This window comes from Rhamphochromis sp. 'chilingali' (genome assembly GCF_963969265.1).
Source record: "Rhamphochromis sp. 'chilingali' genome assembly, chromosome: 5".
Taxonomy (NCBI): domain Eukaryota; kingdom Metazoa; phylum Chordata; class Actinopteri; order Cichliformes; family Cichlidae; genus Rhamphochromis; species Rhamphochromis sp. 'chilingali'.
Window position 1 is genome coordinate 10,786,684 of NC_137932.1, and position 16,836 is coordinate 10,803,519.

At 38.1% G+C, this 16,836-nt stretch overlaps 1 protein-coding gene across 3 annotated transcripts; it reads right to left on the reverse strand.

The window, feature by feature from the left end:
• Positions 1 to 166: 166 nt before the first annotated feature.
• On the reverse strand, positions 167 to 15,471 carry fbxo25 (F-box protein 25). 3 transcript variants are annotated; one of them, XM_080883413.1, is made up of 11 exons: positions 15,411 to 15,471; positions 14,455 to 14,635; positions 7,022 to 7,125; positions 6,311 to 6,360; positions 6,099 to 6,191; positions 5,906 to 5,999; positions 5,160 to 5,341; positions 4,670 to 4,852; positions 4,047 to 4,190; positions 3,234 to 3,260; positions 167 to 2,602 (listed from the first exon to the last, which is right to left on the reverse strand). In XM_080883413.1, the coding sequence occupies exons 2-11, from the start codon at positions 14,580 to 14,582 to the stop codon at positions 2,513 to 2,515; spliced, it is 1,095 nt and encodes a 364-aa protein (XP_080739539.1). In that variant the 5' UTR covers positions 14,583 to 14,635; positions 15,411 to 15,471; the 3' UTR covers positions 167 to 2,512. The 3 variants fall into 3 exon arrangements, with proteins under 3 accessions (XP_080739539.1, XP_080739540.1, XP_080739541.1); XM_080883414.1 differs by lacking the exon at positions 15,411 to 15,471 and adding an exon at positions 15,204 to 15,374; XM_080883415.1 differs by lacking the exon at positions 3,234 to 3,260.
• Between the last annotated feature and the right edge of the window lie 1,365 nt (positions 15,472 to 16,836).

Consider the following 16,836-nt stretch of genomic DNA (forward strand, 5'->3'; position numbering starts at 1 on the left):
CTGCAAATATATTGTTCTATTAATAATTAAAAACATAATCTAACCCTTACAAATAGGCAAAATGTGATCTTTCACTTCTTGTTTTCCAGTCTCCTTTTTAACTTGATTACATGGCTTCAGAAAATTGAGTCTCATCAATCAAGTAATAGAGTACAAACAGGTTTTTAGAAATATTTATTACTGAATAGCTACTTCCTGCCCCGGAAAAATCATGACAGTACCATCAAGAGTATGGGAACAGTAGAGGGGTATTACAAAAGTTGGAAGGATACAAAATGTTCTTTTTTTTCATAAATAATGCTTTGCAATTTACCTGTCACATGACAGTTCTGACAAAAGTAGAACAACCTGATCAGCTGATGGGGTTTTACTTCTTTTGTGTGTGTGCGTGACACATTGACGCTTTTGATGTACACAGAGCACGGCAGGTATTCACAGAGGACAACATAACAGAGACGCAAACATGGCATGCAGTTATTGTAGGAAAATGCCACCAAAATGAAACGGAACAAAAAGCTGTTGAACCCCATTAAAAATAAAAGATTAACACAAGTCATCTTTTTCTGCCACACAATAAATGTTAAACTTTCTTTTTAAACACATTACCATTACTTACATACTGAGCCCCCTAAAGATCACTCAACAGAATAGTTCGCCAGGCTACATTTACCTCGCAATAACCTTTTATCTGGCTGATGAATTTAAGGTTGAGCTGTATTATACAAAAGAAACAGACTGGATCTCTGAAAACGACTGCAGACAGCTTTAAGTCACTTTAGCGGCAACCGTGCCTTCACTGCAGCAATAATGGCTGGAACATGGTTGCTTTTAATGGGAGTAAAACTTGCACTGGGTCAGGAATGTGTTGATGCTACTTCATGTTGCTGATACATAAATCAGAAGCACCACAAATATCAAAAGTACCACGCCTGCTACAGCTGGACATCCATAGCACCACAGACTGAAACACAGCAGTGGGCAAAGTCCAAGCTGGGGAGGTTACAATAACTCTCTAAAGGCGATAACTGTGGCGTGTCTTTTTGTATAGTTATGGTAACTGATTTTAATATATTCAAAAAACAAAACAAAGCCGCACAAAAAAAACTAAATTAGAAATGAATTTGACTGATAGCATTATTGCTACAAAAGTCAAATGCATCTCAAATATTTTAATATATATAGTGTGCCTATAGAGCAGATAGTAGTAGTGCAATAATATCAATATTGTGAAGTGCTATTATGACAGGCCTGGTGCAATAACATTAACTAAACATACAGCAACAGCTAATGGCAGAAGAAATGCTTCCAACCAGTTCAGAGATCTTTTTCCAATCAGTTTTAAAGAGTAACTGAACTGGACCGACGCCTGCAATCACAGGGAATGGAGGGCAGACTGCTTTTGATACTGACAGAACACAAATGAACGTATTATGGTCGTAGATCGCTTTGTTGTAATGATGCAATCATATCCTTTCATTTTCCCGCTTGTGAGGGGAAAGGAAGTTCATATCAATGTGACTATTTTATGGTTCGTTAGAAACGCATCTTTGTGATTTAAAAAAATAAATAAAAATACATGTCTGCAGTTAGGTTCAAAATTTGTGCAGACTTTCAGCTTTGATTTAAGCAGTTTTAGAGAAATTTTGCTTTAACTGTTTGGGGATTACAGCCATTTTTATACACAGTTCCTCAAATTCAGAGGATCAAAAACGACTGGACAAGTTAACAAAATTTCAGGTACGAGGATAGTTTTTAATACTTGGATGAAAATTCTTTGAGCTTTTTCCCTGGACCTGCTCTCTCAGGCCTTTACCGCAGCCACCTTCAATGGCTTCTTGATTGTAGGTCTCTGCATTGAGTTTTGTATTTAATAACTGTAAAGCATACTCTGATGGGTTGAGATCAGGTGACTGACTTGCCCATTGAAGAATATCCCATTTCCTTGCCTTGAGAAACTCTTTTTTGTTTACTTTTACAGTATGCTTTGGGTGACTATCAATTTTCACAAAGAAGTGGTGTCCAATTAAGGTTTACAGCATTTGTTAAATCCCTTAAGGCTGAAAGTCATATCTTCAATGTTTGATTTAAATTTAAATTCCACATGAAAAGAACTCCAGTCATGATCTTTAGGGGGCTTTGTACTTAACATAAACATGCTAAGATTTGCTCTACATATATTTCCTTTCAAAATATTCACATTGCATTTACATCATATTTTATTCCCTGTGTAAGGAGCAACCTTTCTTGTCTTAAAAGACAAACATGTATGCGAAAGGAGAAAGCCTTGCTTATATATCACCTTCTATCAACATTCTGAGAAATCCTCTCATTTAATTTTTCCTCAATTTACGGAAATAATTGTGCGTAAGGAAGTAAAGACGTAAACGAAATAAAGAAAACATTTCTTTGAAGCCCTTTGTATTTGGGTTAAAGACATCAAGTTCTTGTACACACCTCTTGGTGTGGGAGTGATGCTAAACGGATGCTTCAGGTGAAAAACAGCATGGAGGGTTTAAAACTTGAACAGGTCGATAAAGTGCTGCGGAGAGATGGGCATCAGGCAGCTGTCTGGATCGTTGGCTGTGCACGGGTGGCCAAAGTCCTGGAAGGAAGTCAACAGCTTAATCATTAGAACGAAGGCACACTGGGAAACCTCCGAGTTGGCGCAGTCATGATTCTAGCATTTACTTAGAGTAGAATTAAAACTGATTACAGCACAGAAGCGAGCTCTTACTCTTAGGGTGATTTAGTAATTATGTCATAAACTGTGAACATAACAGCACTGGTTATGGCAGTTTTAATTAAAAGTTCTCAGGGCCATGTGTCACTGTTTACTCATGGTAAAAACACACGGCCTATTTAAGTGCATATAAAAGATAAAATGTGATGTGACACTTGATAGATAAGCTTGTGAAAACTAAACAGAACTTAGGAAGGATTTTACAAAAATGTGGTGAGCAAGTTCTGGATGATAGCACATGGAAGTGTCCAAATATTTATGTTGGACAAAGTGACAGCTGACATTCAGGGGGGAAAAAAAATCTATTTTAACCGGAGCAGGTTAAAGGAGAAGTCAGCGGAAACAATGTCAGAGTTTACAAAACACGATGACAGGACAGCAAAAGACAAAACTCAATACAAGGAAATGAAATCGGACCATCGGGGCAATCATCGGGGAAATGAGACAAGATGGCAATCTAAGAAATAGAAAAGCATTATGGGACATAAAGTACCTTCAATAACAAAGCCAGATGGCAATCCTTAAGGTATCAGGGACAAGGGGAACCAGGAGAAGAGGCAGGAAGGATGGGTGCCAAGCAAGGAGAAGGATGCAGAGAAAGCAGCAGGTTAAATAATTTAGGTACCCAGGAAAGGATAATAACGAGTTTGTGGCAAGTAAATAAAGAAACAAACAGAGGAAACTGAATGTATAGGAATACTTTTTAATAAAAGTGCTGCACTGTTCAGTTTCTGTATCTCTAGAAGTTCCCTGATCTTGCTATAACATGATCTCTGTCTTAGTTAGTTAGTTAAAAGATCAGATTTTCTGTGCTGCTGAAAGCAAACCAGTCGGTTAATTTGCTTGACACTATAATTTTTTTTTAATTATTGTACTGTAATCGTGAACAAGGATCTGCACTACAGGCAGTGCTCTGCGGTTCTTTTTGATTCAGCAAACCTTTTTATTGCTGGCTTTAAGAATTTAGAGTAAACTGAATATTAAATAATTAGAGTTAAAAATACAAAAGCAATACCAAGGAAGGTAAACTATTCAAAATATAAAGATATGACTTTTCTTTTAACAGCAAGCAGTTAAACTTGGACTAAACCTGTTAGGTTATTTCAGAATAGCAGTCTGGTGAACTAAATTTATAATATAATAGTCATATTACTATTACATGACTACAAGTCATGTTAGATTTTATTCATTACATATGTGCCTACAGGTTTTGATTATCTTGATCCCCACCAAATCTCCCACCAAAATCAATAAATCAGTATAAGGAAACGTGCTTAGACTGTTGCTGCTGCATTGTCTCGTTTACCTTCCAGAAGAGGATGCTACAGTGTTTGCAAAAGTGCAACGTGTCGCCGTACTGCTCCTTCATGGGGTAGTGTTTCTGCAAGGTGAAATACATCAGCTTCCAGTCCACATTGTCATTCCTGGTTATGGCTAAAGTCCTGCAGAACTGCAAAAATGCAGTGGGCACACACACACACACACACACACACACACACACACACACACACACACACACACACACACACACACACACACACACACACACACACACACAATGGATGGAAAGAAACTTTTACCAGCTATTTAAAACACTCTGGGGATAGATGCAATTAAAACAAGAACAGTGTGTATTTAGATATAATCAAGAACAATTCCTCATTAACATCAATCCTGAAAGAGTGCGAAAGGTCTAAGATAGTGTGCTTGGGTGTGTGTGTGTGTGTGTGTGTGTGTGTGTGTAAGAGCTAGAGGATAAGCTCATTTGCGAGCTGTGAATAAATTGTGCCAACTCTGCCCTCTAGTGGTTAACATGGGCTCTACTTCTAGTTCTGAAGCAATCCAGTTTTACAACACTCGACTATATATGTATGACTAAAAGTAATAAAACCTTAGATTCAAGCTCAAATGATTAAGTGTAATACTCACCGGTCTGTCCGAAAAGTGAAAGAGGCAGAGTTTCTTCCACAGTGTGTTGTTCTCACTTAGGATGTGCAATGTTGGTGTGGCCTGTCCCAAGTTAATGATGTCACAGGCATCAGAGAACTTATAGAGGATCTTGTTTTGCATGTGCAGGGGCAAATCACTGAATGACATGCCAGTGCACATTTGCTGAGGAAACAAGAATCACCAAAAATAAATAGTGGACTAACAACACTTCTGTATTTCACATTTCTCCCACATTAAATTCAGCTTGTAAATTGGACCAGCTTGTCAATAAGTCATAATTCATAAGCAGGTACAAATGGAGCTACATGTATAGCACTGTAAATAAAAAGGCAGATTTTTAGCCTACTTCTCATTTTAAACAGCACTCTTATGACAAGTCAGCGCAGACAGATTTCCAGCATGGCTGCTATTTTAGATTGCTGTCTGGAAGTTCTGCGGTCCACCTACTCTGCGATTTCAATAAAAATACCTTGGGGATCTGGAGGTTGTTCAGCTCCTGCTGCCATTTAACAATGGTTTCCAGACGGCACAACCAGATGTTGACGTTTCCCACGAGGACACACCTGCCATGGATGGTCAGACTGTGCAGGGTGGAGCTCAGGTCTTGTAGAAGCTCTTTGACGAGGCGTGGGTTATAGTGGTCCTCCAGAACTGGAATAAAAACACAAGCAAAAGAGAAACATGAAGGAAAACACCAGGGCTATTGAGGAATTTTTTTTTAAGGATCATAACACATTTTTTGTTGTTGTGCGGGCTCCTGCCGTAAACCACCCCATATACATAACAAAAAGACAAATGGAAAACTAATATTTCTTTTTACAAAAAAGCTTCAAGTTTGCAAAAGAACTAAAATGTGTTTACCAGAAATATACACACCACTGAAGGATGAAAAAAAAAAATACAGTCCTGGTCTGTCCTTTGTAACCCTGTAATGATGGAGCATGCTAGCCCTATTGGTTTTGCGGTTAAACATGAGACTGCAACGACTGAACAGCAGGATGAGAGAAAGCATGTTCTGATCGCTCAAAGGCTTCACATTCACACACGCACACACACAAAAAATCTATAAACATAAAAACTACTTTTCCCAACACAAAACGCCCTGAAAAAAACTAAATTAGAGTTTGAAAGCCGCTGACACCAAAAGTAATAATGAAAATAAAGAGTCTGTATGTGCAATTTATCCCTCAGACACCCCATGTCAGGTCTTCTCACCCTTTCGTACAATCTTCTCCAAGATATTGAAATAGTTTTTCTGGGCAGCTCCACTCAAAGACGTCAGCTGCGATCTGGCTATTAGCTGAAAAAGCTGTGGGTGACAGAAAAAAAAGGAGGAGCTTAAGATGCGCTATATAAGTCATACAATTAAAAGGTTTCTTTAACATCATGTACGAGCATCAATGCTCACTTTTGCAACGTAATTAAATCTTCTCAAGTCCTGAATAGCGCTGGAAAAGTCTAGCCGGTTGAGAGCTTCGCCGAGTGTGCAGTATCCATGTCGCTGTAGGTACACATCAGAAAAAACATGTGCACACAAGCTCTGTTAATTAAAGAACTGACTAATGTGTATTTTCCATTAAAAGACAATCGCTCCTTTGTGTGAAACGCCTCAGTACTCACTTCTTTTGTGCTCCCTTTCTGAATGTAGATCCATTTATCTGTGAAAACAACTAAAAAAAAATGCAAAAACAAACATTTTAATGAAAGCTTTCTTACAGTTGTGCATCATTGAATTTTACATATTTTAATGACAAGAGAGGGACAAGATATTTCACCTGAAACTTAATGACTTTTTAAAAATGTATTTATTTGCAAAAGTTTGAGTCAACATTGAACATTATAACATTTCCAAAGTCTGAAATTGTTTAAGGGTTTCTGTATGGATTACATTACAAGTCTTACTGATACAGTAGGATAATGATATAATACAATCAATTTGTGCTCTCTAGAAGAACTGATAGTTATGAAAGTTTCAAGATCATTTAAGGGCAAATTATTATTAAAAGTATAAAAAGTTACTTCACTTCAGATTTTCTATGTAAATCTTAGCTATAAAATGCAGAAGTACTTAGGTAAGCTAGACAACCTCAAAAGGTGCACAAGAGCTGCTGATGTGCTTATTAATATTATAATGGATGCACTGCATCTGGAGACGGAGGACACTACAAATTGATAAAAAAGACAACATTTGCAGCACAACCTTAATCCAAATCCCTGAGAGTTTTATTTCTGTCTCACTGACTTTTGCACTTTTGTACACATTGCTTTTAATCTTCATGCCACAAAAAGTTCCCCGAGCCAAAACAGTGATTATGTGCAGCTGTAACTCACACTGGGATTTAGTGTTATTGTTGTAGAAGTCCTTTTTCCTCTTTGTGGTGGAGAGCTCACACACATCTCCAACAAACAGATTTTCATTGTTGCCATTGCAGAGCCTGTTTGGACAGAGGAAACATGTGCGTAATGCATTAATAACACTTCCACGCAAGTCTGAAAACACCATGTAATTACAAACCACCGAACCACTGTGGCGTCGCCCTGAAGCAAATCAGTGACTTTTTACTGATAGCCTGTGTGTCACAGTTGCACGGCAAGATGGCTCATAGCCAAGTTAGGTGATGTAGTGTTACTGAACTTATAGGGAAATAAATAATTAAAGATCAGAGGAAAAAAAAGAAACTGAAGGAAACCTGTTGTATTACTGCTACACTGATATGCAGGCCAAGGTCAAACATGTCGGACAGAGGTCTCAGAACATTAAGCGTGCTGTATCTAATCTTTGTTGTTTCTTGCCTCAGGGCTGTGTTATTTTTGATAACACAGAACTTAGCATTTTCGTTGTTGACCTCAACTTCACATTGCTGTCGGAGAACACTCAAAAAGGCCGAGCTCCAACAGAAATACGAATTAAAACATGTCACATTCAAGTCAACATAGCGAATACAGATGTTCCCAGGGTTTGTGAAGACGTTTCTTACCATTTTTACTGCATAAAAAGGCTAAAAATTCAGATTACAGTCCTGTGTTGTGCGAGAGACTTGTTGCTTACTTTGTGCCTGTTCTCTACTCTTTCAATCTACTTCCACAAAATTAAACCACCAATTAGGTAAATTATTACTATGTCTTTACTAAATTCAGGTCAAAATATTAACTAATACTCACAAAACAAATTACTTGTTGAGTACAAACAAATTAAAACAACTATCTACAAATAAATCTATGTGAAAAAACAATAAAAAACAAAAAACAAGCTGCAAAACTTCAATCATGAATAAGAGTGTGATTATGGAGTTCTGGTTCGCTGATTTTCTAATGAGCGTTGTGAGACAGATCAAATTACTGAACTAAGCTGGTATCTGATACACTGCATTAATAATCCATTGGTTAAATTAAGCGGCAACACTGCCAGCTAAGAGAGAATTCTTGGTAAGCTAACCCCTCCCTGGGTGTCATAGGGTGAGACGTGGGTTCTTTATCGGCCATGTCACCAGCCTGTCATGACTGACAAGACAGACATGCTTATATTTAAATCTAAAGCCAATTCAAAATCACTGTACACAGGTACAAGGAGAACTTGCAAACTATACACAGAAAGGTAGCATCTACCGAGTCCGCTCAGGCTCGGGATTAGAACCCAGAACCTTCTTTCTATGAGGCAATAGTACATTGTACCATGGTGCACCCATAGCCCTTGAGTAAGTCAGAGTCCTGTCAGTGGGGGTTTCCAACTCAGGGTCATCATATGGGTCATGTAGTCTTTAAATAGTTCCCAACAGTGCTCAGCGAGCAGTTGGAAAGTCTGCTGATAACACACAGACTTGTTTTTTAATCTCATACCTTTTAAAAATGTGTTTCCAACTTCTGTGCTGCTATATCTCTATGATGTGACTAGCATCATGCTAACCTTTGGAACTAGTGGATGCTTTTTTCCTTTTTTTTTTACCCGATTGCTTTCTAGAGGTTGAAGAACTTGTATATTTGGTGCATTGACAAAAATGTCCAGTGCGGTTGGTCCCATGCGGCTTCATTTGATATGTTTTGTGACTTTTTCCTCTCTTTTTCCTGCTCTTAAGCACTGGATTTTCTTCTTTTGCAAAACAAGTTGGTTTGGACCAATCCTGTCTACCCCAATGTAGAATAAGATCTTGCGAGTGGGGCCTCGCAGAAGCACAAAGATAGCGGGGGTGGACTAGTGAAGACGGAGGGGTCAGGACAGGGACAACTTTGCATATTCATTGATCTGTCCATGCTAACAATCAAAAAAATAAAATAAAATCAGGAAAAGAGGTAGAGTTACATTTAATACATGTTAAGGCACGAAGGGAATTTTTTCATGGAAAACATCTTCGAGGAGAGCTCCAAATAAGACCCTAGGGCAAATGGATGGTATTTATACAGTCCTTTCTTTTGAACTTATCAAAACACTAACAGTGCAAGCCACATTTCACCATTCACACGTATATTCACACCATTAAGTCCATTATTCTGTGGACTTTATTGATCAAATAAACCAGTGGACGTACTGGGTATGCAGTCTCCTGGTCAAGGACACTTCAACGTGTAAAACAGTCAAACCAGGGATCAAACCACCAGGCTTCTGATTAATGAACAATCTAATCAACTCCTGAGCCACAGCTGTTCTACATTACACTGGTTATCAATTCTAATATCCTTCCAGAAGCATATTTAAGTTGGTCTTATGGAATAAGAGACCAACTTAAATTTTCTCCAGCATAAGTAAAGACATGGCTTTGCTTGTCTGACTACAGAGTCAGCTGATCAGAGTGAATGAGCTCCACAGTAATCCCTTGTCTCTATCCATTTATCCAGTTGCACAGGCATAAACACAAACACACTTGCAAGCGCAGTAATCTGTCAAAGTGAATTATAAAAAGGTGGAATTCAATAGGGTGACTTTCTTACACAGGCTGCACATGGAATAACCGTCTCCAAGGAACCAATAAAAACATCACAAAGGAACAACTTATTCAAAAGGATTTGTGGACATTTTAAAATCCTCAAATAAAAGATAAACAGGGCCCTGAAGGGAGCACGTAGTTCCAAAGGAAATTAACCGAATACAAAATATAGTATGAAGACTTTTAGATGATGTTCTAGTCTCTTAGTAGACAAACACATTTGATTAAGTTCAATCAATTTACACGATTACTTGTAAGAGAAATGAGCATTAAACTGAGGTTCAAACACTCAACTGACACTCGACAACATGAAGATCAGTGACCAGTTTGTTTTAGATTTACACATGCACTGTGATCTGAAGTACTTCTGTAACACTGTGTACCATTCTAGTACACACCCAGTGTATTGTCTCCTTTCTTTCTGGCCTACATGTGGTCGCCTGGCAAACGTACCTCGGTTGCCATGAGGTCACTGGCTTTGTGGAGGGAGACTGCATCTGAAGAGCAGCCAATTTGCCTAAATGATGTAATTAGTTATTGTCTGATGACAGGCTAAAGACTGCTGACGAGTCACTGTGGTACCGAGAAGTACTGTTAGTTAGACAGAAAATTCCCCTGGCCTGAAGGGGACGTCACCAACTGCTACTGAGATGCCATCAATTCCACCCTGTCAGTACCAGCGTGACACGAACCGAACCAAACCCTGCGTGTGTGTTTACGTTTTATGAGGCTTGCTCATGAACTATTGTCCACCATATCAACAGTCTCTGGTCCTCACAATGATCAGAGATGTCACCAGTTGACTTGAGAAGATCACTTTTCAGTAAACTCTAATGAAAATGCAACAAAATAAACAACAAATTTCTAAACAACAGAGGCGAGGGAGTCAGATAAATTCAAGATGTAGAAGGACGTGCCAACATATAAATGCCTAGTCATATACAATGAGGCAATTAATAATCCTCCATCCAGTAAAACTCCAAAACACAAGCAGAACAGGAAGCTGGAGCAGAAAAAAATACATACAAAAAGAAATGAATGAATACAGAAAATCCCCTCTTGTCTCCTCATTTTTACAACTGCTCACTGCCAGTTGGCACATGTCAAAACAATACAAGTTTCCTGTGGAGAACAACATGAGCTCTGCTGTGGGAGGACACATGAGCTGCAGACAGGGGCAGTGTGTAATATAAACCAGAAAGACGAAAAGCAGAAGATGTTTTTTTGGTTTAGCTGATCTCAACAAGCTGTTGCCATTAAAGTCTTTAATCCACTAAGCCCCATTATTTGAACACACAACAGCCAGCGTGTTTGAAATTGGAGGTTATCATTATGCACTGTTATCATAAAAGCCAAGGCTTGTAAAATAGTTATGATGTCAATTCTGAGAGGGAACCTAAGGTGTAACCTGTAGTTTTCCGTGATTAGGCTCAGTCATGGCAACTTATGCTTCAAACCTAACCTGCTCACAAGCACATTAACTTCAACTCATTTTGTTACAATCTAACAGCATGCACGATGAACGTGTGTGAAAAAGAAGTGTCATATGCACAGAGGTTTAGGATTAGCTGTATATACTGCACACAGGTCACATTCAGAAGTTGTTTGTATGATATTACTATGTAGTCAGAAAGAAAAAAAGTTGAACTGTGTGATGTAAATCACCTCATAAAAGCCTAGATGTTATGGCACCAATTCTAAGCGATTTAATGGTTCGTGAGCACTTCTGGTCTTATTCTTGTAATTTCACCAAGAAAAATCCAGTGTGTCCTGGTGGTTTGAGACGGACCATGTAATTGGAAACATTAAGCTTTTGTTTTATATTCCTATCATTTAATTTCCTGTCAACTCTCCCCTGTTTTCTGTTTAATAATGGAAAAAAAAATGTTTACTTGAAAACCTTCTGAGAATGCTCTGCGGATGCTGGACAGTGTCTGACAGTCATGTCAACATTTAGAGAGAGACTTGGCAGTCGATCAGTTGTAGTCAGTCCATCTTTATACTAAGAGTTGCAGCGACATTAAGATTTAAGGCACTATTGGAAACATTGGTTTAGTAAGAGACACCAAGCCAAAACACCCTAATAAAGTTTAATATGCTTAAGTGAAAAAGTTATGACCCTGTAATACTTTATGCCCTGAGAGAAGCACGACTATACTTGCTGTGATTAAAACCTTGAAAACTTGCCAAAAAAATCGAAAACAAAAAACTTTGACACTTTAAAATAAATAAACAAACAAAAACACACATGCTTAGACTATTCTAAAACTTCACCACATTCATAAGACGGCAACCTGAGACAGAACTACTTGTAGAGGTAGCATAAATAAATCTGATCAAAGACCTTCATACATACACACATAACAATTTGGTTATTTCATTAGGAATTTAGTAGGATTTCAAAACCCCGATTGAGGGCTCTGTGAGAAAATGGAGTAACACTTCCCAGTATTAAACTGAGCAAATCAAATTCCCACTACCTGATACATTATGCAGTCAGCATAATTACCCTTCTACAATCCAGAATTCTTCTAACCAAAATTCCAAGTTTTCCCAAACGGTAACAGCCTTCTCTACCTGAGGTTGGCTGTGAACTCTGTCATTATTACCACATGGTTGTTTCATTATTCCAGACCTAAACTGACCTTCTGCTGGAATTTTGTGTCTTTAAAGAGGTTTTTTTTTTAGCTAGAATTGTTAACCACAGAGCAAAGCAACTGAACTCTGAACTCATAGTAGTGGAGCTTTTTCACACGAGTCACATCCAAGCCTTTACCCGAAGTCTCCACACTGTGTTCAGACTCAGAGATGATTAAGGAAAAGGTGAAATTACGCTGAAAGCTCAAGTAGGCCTACTTTCTTTTAACACGGAAAACTGGAAGAATCACAAGAATAATCAATAAAGAATGTGACTTATACGCAGAACCAGATGAAAATCGAATCTAATCAATATTTGCTCCACTCTCACAGCGAGCGGTTTGTGTGTTTTGTCACTTGCTGTGCAAGTAGTCTGCAGCATTGAGAAACCTTGATGCGATATCACATTCAGATTTGTCACAATTAAATAATTGGTCATAATTAGGAGACTCTTTTTCACATAAACACAACTACAAACACTCTTTGCTCTTACAGAACTACAGGATTCACTGCCAAATCAATGTCATTGAAAACTATGTTAAAATATGTCGACTCAATTCTTTTTTCTGTAACAACACTCTTTGGCAAAACCAAGCTGAAATTATGGGAATGTACAGTATAATCACCTCATAAAAGGTCAAAAGTTTACATACAGTCATCGTGAGAACCAATGTCATTGCTGATGGTGGCTGTGGCTCAGAAGGAAAAGCAGGTACCCTACAAAATTGAAAGGTTCAATCCCTGCTCCAGTTTGCATCCAAGATACTGAACCTGAGTTGCTCCCGATGTGCTCATCAGAGTCTGGATGGGTGTGAATGTTGGACAGAAAAATCTTTGAGCATCACTGTTGCCTCAAAGCAAAAACAGAGGAAGCTGGGCCAGATAGCAAAAGCATCTGCATGAGATGGGACACTGAACCAAATATTAGTGGGCGCATATGTATACTTTTGACCCTGTGCAACTTAAAACTCCTCATAAATTCAATTTGTGTGAAAGTCCTGCTGTTTTTAAAGTCATTAAAGATGTATGCTGTACAATCATTCCACCCCTGAAAAAGAACAGTTCAAAGAAATCATTAAAAAACCCAAATTACCACAACATTCATCCCCATAATGAGTGTATGTAAACCTCTGAGCACAACTGTATGTGCTATGGCCCTCATAATAAGTGGTTGAATGATTAGTGAATTGTTGCCTTATGTACCCTTTAACCCTGGGCTATTAGGTATCTCTATAACAGACTTGTGTAAACAGGTCATTTTACACCAGTTCCCCTTTAGCTTCAGTATTATCCTGAAGGAGAGTCAACTTACAGTAAGGGATTAACACATATCATAGCTTAGAAAATTCTTCAGTAACAGCAAACAGCAACCCATGACATTAGATCCATTAAGCCAGGTATTACATGTAATTAGCCTACTGTTGTGGTTACATTTTTTTATTTTACACATATAAAAGAAGCCTGAAAGAGTTTGTAGGTCTTACAAAGTTTAAAAATGTGAAAAATATCCAGAGAAATGTTGTTCAGCGGATATCTGTCCACTCATGTATCCTTATTAAATCATTCACCACTGCTCCTTTTAGTTTTTTCCCCTTTTCTATTTTCTAAGAAATCTGTGATTCTGTAATCCAATTTAGAGTATCCACTGAAGGCATAGATTGGCCTCTAAAGGCACAGTTGGATTATACAATAAAAGCAACCTGTTTTGATTACTATACTTTTAATATAACTCATAAAATTTTACAGCACTCCAAAATGTCGTCAGCAAACTAAAAATGGTCAAAGTACAATGTACATACAAGCTACTACAAACATATTGCCATATAAGGCAATGAATGTAAGCCAATAAACTATGATCTACTTTTACTCAAAACTGATTAAACTCCTTGTTTTTTTAAAGGAAAATGACCAGCAATTTCGTTTTTTTTTTTTCATTCCATTTTAGGCTGTATCAATATTTTGAGCAGCAAAACTTTAGATATACTACTGTTATGCATTCTCTTTTGCACGCCCTTATGAGGGTCTCAGGGAGGTTGAAGCCTATCCTAGAGGTGGGGTACACCCAGGACAGGTCACCAATGTGATACAGAGCTAAAGTGCACTTTAATTGGGTGAATTTTTGACTACTTAAATATGTAGAGCTCAGACAGAGATGATACTAAACCAAAGAAGTTTGATTAAAGGTAGATAAAGGTGAAGGCAACTTACTCTTTCAAATCAATCTCTCCGTTGTTGTCCTCCAAAACATCTCCGAACAAGATGATCCTCTTCCAGCCATCTTCCGTCTTTGTCCAGCTCCACCCCGGCGATCTCCAATCCTTACCCAAGAAAGGCATCTTGTCTGGCAGGTGTGAGACTGTGAGCAGAGAGGGCCGCTGCTACTTCACACCTGGAGGTTTAACCAGCTTTTGTTAGAAAATGATTTTTTTATTCTTGATGCCACCATGCAAAGAAGAGAGAAATTTTGAAATCTAATTTGTCCTTGTTAAATACAGCATGCTACAATAAAATTTCACAAACAGTTTTAAGCATTTAATCGGTTATATTCACATTATGTTCACATTAGGTTCTACTGAAAAAAACAACAACTTTTAAATGAAAAGGTGAACAAGTTATAAATATCACCAATTTAATGGCAGTTCAAAAACACTGAGATGATTTTTTTTAAAGCTTACAAATTGAAACTGACTGTTTTTAAACAAATCCCACCACACATAGATTCTTATATTTTATGCCAGCATTGGTTAAAAAAGGTGAAAATAAAAAGTATTATTATGGTTTCTCTTAGTGTTCATAGAGACACTGTAGCCTGCAGCTACCTTTCAACTGCATATCACATAAAGCAGAGGGCCATCAGCCATTCTCAATTACCCTGTTACAGCGCGTTTACAGATTTAACACTCGTATGTAAAGGGCCAGACTAAGCCACAGCGTTTTAATATACTTAAATAACATACCTTGCAATATCCGTGACGCAATTATATATTTTTCTACCTTCAGAATTTGGACAATGACAGCGTTAGCGGGCGCTGTTAAAGTCGTTTTAGCTATCAAACACGAAGCTGTCAGTCGACCCAAAACAAATAATTACGACAAGAAGAAAATAATGAATCTCCGCTACGCTGGTATAAGACTGTGAATTTCTGAAAAACGGCCAAACAAACCGTTAAAGAGAAGCAGCTCTTCTGTTGTGTCTCTGCTTCCGTCTCTAGCCTTCCCCTCCTGCGGAGCTGGAAATATTGACGGAAGTAAGCGCGAGAATTCGTCAATTCACGCCCCCTACTGCTCTCTGATTGGTCAAAAGGTCTGTATTTATCTTGTTGCTACCCAGATTCGGGAGGCCGATTGGATAATCACTCCTGTCACTCAACAGCTTTTTTTTTAATCCCATTTGTTTTGTTGGGGGCTTTCTTCGACACGTGACAGCGGACTGCACACATGTACTTGTGTTTTGATTTTGAGATGGGGGATGGTAACTGGTCTGCTGGAGCTTTGAGTGACTGACTGATGCTGAAAAATGTTGTGAAACGCTTTAAAGACTTAACTTGAATAAATAACTATTTTCTCACCCCACCCACTGTTTTTTCACATCAGTTGTATGGTTTAAGTTTAAGCCGTATATTTTATGACACGTTATCTAGGTCACAGTTTTATTACTCTGGGACCTTCCTGCTTTGATGTGCATGGCGTAAAGCTGCAAACTGGATGTGAAAAGATAAGTTTACTTTTGATTGTTTCAAATGACGTTATTCTCTTCAGTTTAAGTCGCAAGTCGTTCAGAGCAAGGTCAATTGAATACTGTGCCTGTATATGCAAATTAAAAAAATGCAGCTATTTCGGATGTCCAAAAACGACACCCCGTTTGAACATGTTTCTTTCAAAGTTTTGTACGTATTCAGCAGCCCTGACTCATTGTACACCGGCTCTCAAAAATTTTATTGTTATTGTCACGTCACCTGTTTGAGCTTAAAAATACAGTCTAATGTCCTATATGGTTTGCAGTGGGAGTTCTTTGTGGTTAAAATATGAATTTAATAGGTATTCATTTATGTATTTTGTGTGTGTAATTTAGTGTCATCTAGTGGTAAAGGTTGGAGAATGCAACCAACTGAACAACCCCTTCGTACCCAATGTTGCAGGACCTATTTGGCCATCACGTCAATGTAAAATCATGTAGCAGTGCTAGTGGCAGGAGTGAAAGCACCCACCCATTCACCCAGCTCTACCCTCTCCTTGAAAAAAATCAATGAATATTCACAATATTCATTGTGAATATTAACCATAAGGGTTAAAAGGCAGTAAAGTACAATGTGAAAGTGAGCTGATGTCATCAAATATTCTACTGTCTCACTGTGAGCTGGATGTTCCATGCTCAGAAGTCCTGACTTCTGAGTGTACTTGCAAAGTAGGAACTAGAAGCATGCAAGTTCAAACTCTGTGTACTTGTATTGAGCAGTGTTCACTGAAAGAACTGACTTCAGACCAAAGCAATGATTTTGATTAAATCAGTGTTAGACATAGTTCTTGATTTTGATCAGTGAGATTTACATGGAAAATAAATTCATAGACAGCAGCACAGGAACTATGAAA

Coding starts and splice junctions, on each gene's coding strand:
- fbxo25 (XM_080883413.1), bottom strand. CDS start 14,582: ATGCCTTTCTTGGGTAAGGATTGGAGATCGCCGGGGTGGAGCTGGACA. Junction 6,192..6,310: donor AGAAAGGGAGCACAAAAGAA/GTGAGTACTGAG, acceptor GTGTACCTACAG/CGACATGGATACTGCACACT. Junction 4,853..5,159: donor ACAACCTCCAGATCCCCAAG/GTATTTTTATTG, acceptor TTGTTTCCTCAG/CAAATGTGCACTGGCATGTC.